This window comes from Populus nigra, chromosome 12 (assembly GCF_951802175.1).
Source record: "Populus nigra chromosome 12, ddPopNigr1.1, whole genome shotgun sequence".
NCBI lineage: Eukaryota > Viridiplantae > Streptophyta > Magnoliopsida > Malpighiales > Salicaceae > Populus > Populus nigra.
In genome coordinates this window covers 10044482-10054487 of record NC_084863.1, presented here as the reverse complement: position 1 = coordinate 10054487, position 10006 = coordinate 10044482, and the positions used below count along the sequence as shown (strand labels likewise).

General features: G+C 31.6%; 1 protein-coding gene across 1 annotated transcript; it reads right to left on the bottom strand.

Moving 5' to 3' along the window:
- Nucleotides 1-761: 761 nt before the first annotated feature.
- LOC133668974 (bZIP transcription factor 18) lies at nt 762-4706 on the bottom strand. The gene is made up of 4 exons (XM_062088991.1): nt 3965-4706; nt 2340-2472; nt 2158-2242; nt 762-1439 (listed from the first exon to the last, which is right to left on the bottom strand). The coding sequence occupies exons 1-4, from the start codon at nt 4387-4389 to the stop codon at nt 1069-1071; spliced, it is 1014 nt and encodes a 337-aa protein (XP_061944975.1). The 5' UTR covers nt 4390-4706; the 3' UTR covers nt 762-1068.
- Between the last annotated feature and the right edge of the window lie 5300 nt (nt 4707-10006).

Genomic DNA, 10006 nt, shown 5'->3' with positions numbered 1-10006 from the left:
CTATCCTTCTTCTATTAAGGCCATCCCTGTCCTTTTCATTCCCTTCCTTCCTTACTTGTAGCTTTGCTCTGCTGAGTCCATTGTAGCTTACCACATAGAAGAGTTGGCCATCAAAATAACTCACCATCTATGAGAGGTGGTCATACCTACTAGATAATTATGGTGGGTGAAGATGCCTAACTTATTAGTTGAGTTTGAAAATAATGCTCATGATTTGATGTAATTAATAGCCATGTCAATGGCTGGGTATTCCACCATTCTAATTCCTCTTAACGTCTTTTTTTAATAGTAGTTCTGCATAATAACTATTTTGTTAGTGATGAAAATAAATAAAGAATAATTTAAAGAGAAAAAAGAGAGAAATTGAGAGAGAAGAAAAAACATAAAGAGAGAAAAAAAAATTATATTGTTCACCTATGCCAGACCGTCATAGACCCAGGCAACCAAGTCGCCTCGTGCAGCCCGTGCAAACAAACACACACACAGGTCGCCTAGGGCAGCCCGTGCAAACAAACACACACACAGGTCGCTTGGGCCAGGGCCACACACACACACACACTTATATATGTGTGTGTGTGTGTGTGTGTGTTATTCTTGCACCATCAATATGAAAAATAGTACGGCAATATGAAAGCCTGGGAGATGTTAAGCAGCCTGGATATGCATGTAATATGAAAGCACCAAAGTTGAAAAAACAGAATATTTGGATTTGAACTGAGTGTGAATTGTGATGACAACAAAAAAAAATATATACACAAATATTGAACATGAACAACTTCACAAGTTTCTATAATGAGGCTCATAACATGAAAATACCCATCTCGGTCAGGAAATAACCTTGTTGTCCAGTAAGTTTCTCCAGAAAAAATAAAAATGAAATTTTAATTTGTACAGACAAATCCTCATGAATAATTTACTTGGAAAGTTTCCAAATACCTTTGAGTACACTTACAGTTAAAGAATCAAAATCAAATGAAAAATACATTTGGTTATCAATATGGTCAATCTATGAAGTATGAACAATCCAAGAAACAGGGTGGGGGTCACCTGTATATCAGCAAAATTTCGTCAAAGACTGCTGTCTTCACTGGCAGATATTGAGGGGCATTCAGATCTAACCAGAACAGAGCTTCTGCTGCTGATATCAAAGCCCTGCAACCATCTGAGAGGATCCTGTGGCAACATCTCTGACAAGGCATGGCAATGCGATGCAGCAATTGCTGGCTGATGAGGTGACAAGTTAGATTGGAGAGGATGAAACTGTGGGATTTGTATGTTTAAGGCATCAACTGACCCAGGTCCTGGCCTTGGTGAAACCAAGGGAGAATGGTTATACGGAATATGCTGAATTCCCAAATTATAGCTATCTGTTGGTGTCATTATTTCCCCGGTGGCAAACTTGAGCCTCTCTACTTCCTTCTTTAGTGCTTCATTCAGAGCTATGTATCAGAGTCATACAACCAAAAATACAGTCAGTCAAGATACTTCCTGTCCTATATGTCAAATGAATGATGACCAGGGAAAGATGATACCCAACAAAAAATGTGCAAGGGGATTGATATTATATCTCATTGCATATTGGTAGATGTAGACCATAGTTATAAAACTTGGACCATCCTGGCGGGTTGACCGAGACCCACTAACCCGGGGCCTGGACCAGCCTGGGTTGAAGAAAAATTAGAAGTAAAAAACCTGGCTGACTCGGTAAAAAAACTCAAGTCTGACCTAGTCAAAACCCAACTCTAAACTTTAAAAAAAATTCAAAATGATATTGTTTTGATTCTTTTTTTATAAAAAATCTGGAGGGTCAAACCAAGTTGACCCTCCTGACCCGTGACCACCTAGTATTTGTTGTCTTTTTATACTGAGAAAATACATCTAGTATTTTAGTGATATCTAAAGAGCAAATATCCCAGAGCCGAGTTGACGAAATCTCAGTGACAGTTGGATGACAATCATTATTTAGGAGTACATAATGCTTTGAAGTTACAAGTAGAACCCCCATTTATTGGAGGAAAGTATTACGCCTGAACAGCACAACAGCCTTCCACTTCACCGCATAAAATGCTAAATTGTCTACTAAGAACTTCCCAAGAAAGATGCATCCAACAATAGAACAGGGATTAGCATTTAAAGCAGAGCAAGGTTATAGTATACCATCACGTAATTGAGCCTGTTGTTCCATAGCTTGTAATCGAAGCTTAAGCTCTGAGTTCTCAGTAGTCAGACTTGATGTATCCCTCTGAAATGAGAATACAAGACCACAGATAACTGGCAGTTTAGATAATTAGAAACTCTTATTCATAGCCTTCTAAACATACATGAGTTGTTTGCCAAACCTGGAACAGTGTAAGTTGTGCAGAAAGTGTAGTTGCCTCTGTCTGAAGGGTATGCACTTTTCTTTCAAGTTCTGATACATATCGGGCTTTCCTCTCTTTCGAGCGAGCAGCAGACTGCCGATTGGCCATAATCCTAGATAAATAATATAACTGTTTAGAGGAAACTTAAAGAATTAAAATGTTGTGCATCTACATGACAATCAGATCTATCAAAAGCAATTCTATGATTAATAAAGAATCACTCTTTAGAGTCTCGTGGACAGGCTACATCATTTACTTCAGAAAACAAATAATTCGACATACATTAATAAACATAAAGTACCTTGAAAAAGCTTTCAATAGTTTCTTAGCTCATTGATGTAAAGTCAAAAGTGTTCATCTTCGGCAAAAGCAGCAACATGAAAATTGTTTTTTTTTTATAAAGAAAAAAATAACTGATAAATTAAGGTAGCAAATCACTAAAAGCCAATTCATCCCTTGAAGTTTCTATTCTATTCTAACCTTTGGAAGAGCTATTTTGTATCTGCATTTAAATGTATAGCATCCATGCAACAGAAACAAATAACTTAGAAACATGCTTAACCGTAGAGATGTCAGGTGAAAAAAGACAACAAATTTGGCAAGCTTCATTGCTAAGTAGAAAGGTGAGATTATGCGAGGAGGAAAGGATAGGACTATCAATCAGAAAAACTTGTGCACTCTAGAGTTACTGAGGACTTGATCCTGTCAAAGACAGCATCTCCATCAGTAATAAGTTTCAGCATGCATTGACGAGATACGACTAGCAATCATAGTACCCAAATACATAGATCAGCCCATGCAAGTTCTCATGTACCTCTAAAACAATATAACCCGTCAATTTGGAAGATACAACAACACCTAAATCTCAATTCCAAACTAGTTAGGGTCGCTATGTGGATCCTTTTACGCCATTCATACCTATCATAAAACAAATCCATCTAAATATCAAGAGATTTGAAAGCAACTTCTTAGTTTTAGGTCGCAACATTTTATGCCAATTCCCTACCACTTAAAATGGAAAATAGGAAATTGTTCTCTTATAATCGCCCAAATATCCACAATGGTCTGGACAAGAACAACTAACCGCCTAGGTCAACAAAATAGGATAAAATCAAGGGGGGTTATGCATATATAAAAAAAAATCCTAACTAAACACTAAGGCCATCTTGACATGCCTACAAGTCTGCAGTGAGAATATCCTAGAAAGTCCAATTCACATCTACCAAAACCAAATATGTTGCAAGATAACTAACAACCTAATGCCAAAACCAAAACCAAAGCCAAAAGCCAAAGCCAAAGCCAAAGAGGTTTGCACTCTAAATCAAAGCCACATGAAGTTTTATTACACGATGTTGTCCTAAGAAGTAATCATTCAAAACTTACTCTCAAATTCAATCTCTCACAACTTCACAAACTAGGTCAAAATTAACAAAATGGTGTATCCAGAAGGAAAACCCAAATGCTCAACAGCTACCCACAAACATAAAAACAAATTGCTTGTTTATGTATTGCCACAAAGCAAATAAAATGAGAAAAACATCAACCCATTTGAAAAGCTATATAAACCAAATCCATTTCAAAGCAAAACCCAGAAAAGAAAATACCTTTTGGCTCGTTTAGGATCAAGAGCCCACAACTCAGCGAGTTTTTCAGGAGCCATAGCTTTCTTAGAGTCAATAGATTCCATTAAAGAAGAACCATCAACTGAATTGCTATGCTTATGCCTCGGCCTCACATATGCCTTTTCTTGCTCTTCTTCCACGTCTTGAACCCCACCACCACCACCACCACCACTAGCTGACTCATGACCGGCATTTTCCTGTTTCAGCCCAGAGGGTCCTTCTTGAGGTCTGGATCCAAGTTTCTCCATGTCCATGTAAGAGCAAAAGAGGTCCTCTTCAGATACCAACTCATCAGGAACCAGATCCAAGTCATCCGTGACCCGAAATGGAACATCTGAGTGGGCCCGCCTGTGACAAGAGCTTCGAAATGGAAATGCTGAAGCATCCGAGTTGGAGGAATCATGCATTCTTCTTCTTCTTCTTCTTCTTCTTCTTTTAACAAGGACCTACGTCTGTTCCCTTATCTCTTTTTGTTGTGTGTGTGTGTGTTTTAAGAAAGAATTAGAAGAGAGAAGAAGGAGAATTCTTCTCCTTCTTGTCCCTTTTGCTCATATCTTGCTTGCTCAATCACATTGGGGAAGTGGTGGTGCTGGTTTTTGACAAGAGATACCCAGAGGCTTGCTTGCGGTTTCTGTGTCCTTGGGTCTTTTTAATTTTAGCCAATTTTCCAGAATAGTAGAGAGAAGAAGAAGCTTTTCATTTTTGCCATGCATTTTTTATACCACTTTAACCTCCTCTGAATTTTTATTTTGGTCAACTCATTCAGTATCCAATATTGCTTAAATATAGCTAATCGTTCTAAAAAAAAAATTATACACAAAGATTTGCTTCTCTTGATTTATTTATTTTTTAAAATTTTAATAGTTGAATCATTGCTTGTTCAGATTTATACTTCTTTGTTAGGTTATGTTGAAAAAGCTATTTAAAAAAAACATGAAAATCATGTTTATAAAAAAATCAAAATAAATTATACTGATTGTTTCACGTAAAACATTTTATGGATGGAAAATAATTTCATGTAATGGTGGTGAGATAACAATAATAATAATGAAAATGGTCATGATGGTGGTGAAAAAACAATTATGGTGAAATAGCAAGGGAGGTGAAGGAGGTAGGTATAATGATGGTCGTGGACGAGGTGGCAATAATAGTGGAGGAGATGATAGATAAAGAAGAGGAGGTTGTGGTGAAGTAGAAGAGGAGGTGAAGGAGTTGGTGGTGAGATGAAAATGGTGCTGGTGATTAAAATAGTTATATAATATTGTAAGTGAATTACTTTTTGTAAAATACTTTACAAAATTTCATGTGCTAAAAATATTTTTCAGTAAATAAGTTAAGTTTAAAGGTTGATTGTAAAATATTTTATATTGACTAATTTTCTTGTAAAATATTTTACTTTATGAGAAACAAGTACAAAAACAATTTTCAGGAAACAAACACAAGAGAATCTATAAAATATTTTCCTATAAAGTATTTTAAGCGAAACAAACAAACCCTAAAAAATTAAATATTAAATAATATTAAAAGCAAAAGGTATGGACAAATAATAAGAATACAAGTCCAAAAAGGTGATACAAGAAGATAAATGATTTCTTCTTTTTTTGTTGGCTTGAAAGTTGATAAATCTTGAACTTTTAAGGTGATTATTTTCTTATTCTTGCTAAAAAAAACCTTTGTAATGAATTGCATTTGATTAGATTTCTTTTTTTTTTTTGTTGGATTATGATAATAGTATTTATTTTTAAAGAACTTTTTTGGTGATTATTTTCTTATTCTTGCTAAAAAAAAACTTTGTAATGAATTGCATTTGATTTTATTTCTTTTTTTGTTGTCAGATTATGATATTTCACTAGAGTCATATTAATAATTATAATATTTATTTTAAAAGAATTTTTGGATGAAAAATATTTTTTTTTTTAACGCAACTTCACATATTTAAAGAATGTAGCTAATAAAAAGAAGAAATTGTAACTACTTATCCAATTTCAGTTGGTTCTACTCTCCTTTTTGGGGTTTTGTTTCAATATGTCCTCCCTTTAATTTTTTTTTAATGTGGTCTAATGTTTTATTTTTCATTTATCAAGTATTTTGATTTTTTGATTGTATATGTGATTATAATGTGCTTTTTAACTGAATTATTAATGAAAACTAGAAAAAAAAGTATAATAGAAAAAAAAAGATTCTTCAGTGCTTATCCAATTTTAAAAGAGTTGTTTTTTTTTTGTGAGAAATTTTAGGATACTAAAGCTGTAACTAGTGGCATCTTATAAAATAAGGTTTAGTTTCATTAATTAATATTTTATGTCACCATCTTATATCTCATGCCAGCAACTCTAAGAAAATCACTTATTTTATTAGTTTTCTCTCTCTTTTCTTCACTGCAGATCTCAATTTCTAAAAACATCACATCTCATCAAAACCCTATCTTCTTATTATCACTATTATCACCGCCATCATCAACTTTATTAGTTACAACTTAAACATCATAAAATTTTATAAGTATTTGTTATAATATTTCTTCCTCCCTTTATTTTTAAAATTGTCTAGTAATTTTTTATATTTATTATCTTTTTTTATTTTTGCTATACAATGTTCTCACAAGATTTTTAATGGATTTATTAACAAACTAGCAAAAAAGAAACTAAACTTAAAGATGAAATAGTTAAATTATTGAAAGAATAATTTCTTTGGGCAATGTAAATCAAAACAAAAAAAAAGTTCAGGAAATCTTGGTGTAGGTTGGTCTAATGCTTATGAAGAAATAACATACAATTATATCATACAACTTTTCCTATTTTTTTATCCAATAAAAAGTAAAATATTCATTAATCCATCATCATTATTGCTAGTATTATTATGTATATGTATGTGTATAAACTAACTTTTTTAAGCAAACAAAACTAGAAATGAGACATCTTATCCCCCTCTTTGAAAATGAATTGATTATGATTAAAAAGAAAAAATAAATGATGTTGAATAGTAGCGTATTGAATCTAGGAATTCCTTGATATTTCACATAATCTATTTATAAAAAAGAAACTTTTTAGTTATAAATAAGCTATAAAACCAATTGGTATTGATCTCACCTTTTTTTAATTAAAAAAATCAATATACATTTATAAGCACTTATTGGCAAGTTTGAAAGAAAATTATGATAAATTGATAGACCCTCAAATAATACCTATAAGAGTACATATAAGTAAAAATTCCTCACTAACCTAGGATATAACTATAGTCTATGATAGAAATATGGTCTATAGACCTACCCTCCAATACTAATATGTATATTCCACCAAAACTCTAATGATTAAAAAGATAAACATTGATGAAATTCTTAAAATACAATTGTTAATTACTAAAAATAGATTAATTTTTTTTTTATTTTTGTATTTATACAACACATAAAAAAAAACCCAATTTTTGACTTTCAAATTAAAACTTTACAAATGCATAAGAAAAAAGCCAATACAAATTAATAGTGTTAAAATCTAAAAATTATGTAATAATATTGAATTAAATCTTAATTATTTTTGTTATTCATTTGGGATTTTATTTATTGTCTTACATTACTCATTTATAGGAAAGGATTTATAACATTACAATTACAAAAAAAAAAATTGGGGGTGGTGCAATTACTATTCATCGCCTCATAGAATACTTTTAGTCAAACAATATTTTGTATTGTTTTCAACCTTGAAGATTTTTTTTAATTTAGTCACTAATATTTTTTAATTTTATTATTGCACATTGTGTTATTTTAATTTCAAGCCTAAGAAATTGTTTTGATTATTTTGTCATGGGATTCTCAAGCTGTAAACAAAATCCCTGATTGATTTTTAATTTTGAAAAAAATAAATTTGTTTTTATTCATTGAAAAAAAATTGAAAACAAAGGGACCCAATTTGACATTATGGAAAAATTAATTTTTTATTTTCCAAAAATTCTCCTTTCCACTTTTTTCTACCTTTAAATTTTGTCAATTTTCTTTTTTCTTCTCTTTAATTTTAAAATTACATATTTTTGTCTAAAATTTTATTTTGTTCACATATCAGTCCTTGTGTTTGAGAGAGAAGAGAAAGTTATTGGAAAACAATAGATGAGAGAGAAAATGTTTGTTGGTAAAATTCTGTTAATAAAACACCAATTTTGGTATCAATGCATTCCTTTTTATGAGAGAATTATCATGGTATTTTTGGTCTTCCATGTTGGAAAAAGTTGACAATGGTTGAGAGAAATTTTATATTTTGGTTTAATTTTGAGTTTTTCAACCGATTTGAGGTTTTTTTTTTCCTTAAGGAATTAGTTTATAGAGGTTATAAGAGTGTTTTTAGGTAAAAATAAGTTAAAATTTGTTTTTTGAATCCAAAAGTCCCTAGTCTAATTTTCTTGCCACCTCCCTGATGATCGGAAACTGGGTTAGCAGGTTGCACATAGTTTGCTTCTCTTTTTTTTTTTCAATAAAAAGGTAAATGCCATGTTTGTTAACCTTTAGGTCAAATACTCATGTTTTTATATATTTTAATGATAATAATAAAATGAAAAATGAACTAATAATATGCATTGTTGAGAATAAGTTTTAAATATGTTTATTAAAAGAACATGTCAACAAACATAATGGATTCCATGATTAATCAAGCAGTACAAGAAGGAAGTAAAGTGAAAACTTAGTTTAAGTATTTATTTTTAAGTGTTTAATGTAAATCTTTATATCATACTCAATAGCATAATTAAAATGAACTTACACACTTCACTTTACATGCATTAAAGGATTGATAATTAATCTGATATAATCTAAGATAGATGGTTTTAAAAAATCATCTAGGTTAATTAGTCAAAAGTAGAATTTTTCATAAATCAATCAACCATTTGGTATGATCAAATGAATCAGTCAACCGTTTTAGGTATGCGTGAGATTATAACGACTATAAATGACCATATATATATATATATATATATATATATATAAAGAGAGAGAGAGAGAGAGAGAGAGAGAGAGATTTCAAACATATATAATATACAATCTATTCTAAAAGTAAATACACCGTAAAATCATCAATCATTAATTATACTCTAATTGATGCTATTAAACTTTTATAATCTAGCACAAGAGTATTTAATATCATTCTCAATACACTTAAACACCTTCAAATCTTATAAGGGCTATCTTGTGAAATATTGAGATACTAGAAGTTTCAATTATAATATCCATTTTATGAAGAGATTTAATTGGGATAACAAAATCACTCTTGTAAACCTTCAAGAGTTTGGTAAATACTTTTGGTATTGGTGAGATAATTTCTCCAAACTTGCTAGCTATGGACTGTTGTTTTCCTTCACTTTTCTTTTCTTCTTTTGCTTTCACTATCTTTTCTTTTCAAAGCTTGTTAGACCCTGTATGTTAGACTCTTTTAACCTTCACTCCAAGGTTTTTTCACAGTTTGTTTCTCCATGTTTTTCCCTCATTTTCCTTTTTTTAGGCAATATTTATAAGGTTTTGCTAGGGTTTTTGATGGGTTCGAACATAAATTGATCAAATCTTAGCCCTTTGATCAATACATTTCACAACTATAAGCTTTGTACCTATGATATTTTTTTAATTGTGGTTTTGCAACAAACTTGGTTTTTAGAGGTTCTGGTGGTTTTCCAAATTTAGAGATCAATGAGCTTGTTTCTAGCTTTTTGATCTTGAGATAAACGTGATCAACGTTTGATAAGAACCCACTGAAAAAGCTTGAAGTGTGAACACATGAAAAGATTAGTGGTTTTGTGAAATAAGTATCGCAATTATCGATGATTGAGTTGACAACTTTTAAGGTTTCATCAGAGCAACTCTAACGTCATCGTCGTTAAAGACCACCTGATCTTGGTAAAGGGGGTGCAAAACTTTTGTTTGGTTCCAACCTTACTCAAATTGAAGGTTTGTAGCTTCGCGTTCATTCGTTTGAAAGTGCCTACCTGATCAGCCTAGAATCTAAAAATACAGTGATGGCTGATTGGGGACAAGATGTTATTAAGTTTATTAAA

What these genes read in the sequence shown, in the direction of transcription:
- LOC133668974 (XM_062088991.1), bottom strand. Translation starts at nt 4,389, where the DNA reads ATGCATGATTCCTCCAACTCGGATGCTTCAGCATTTCCATTTCGAAGC. An exon ending in GATCCTAAACGAGCCAAAAG is followed by an intron (nt 2,473 to 3,964) that starts GTATTTTCTTTT and finishes TTATTTATCTAG; the next exon opens with GATTATGGCCAATCGGCAGT. An exon ending in CACAACTTACACTGTTCCAG is followed by an intron (nt 2,243 to 2,339) that starts GTTTGGCAAACA and finishes TTCTCATTTCAG; the next exon opens with AGGGATACATCAAGTCTGAC.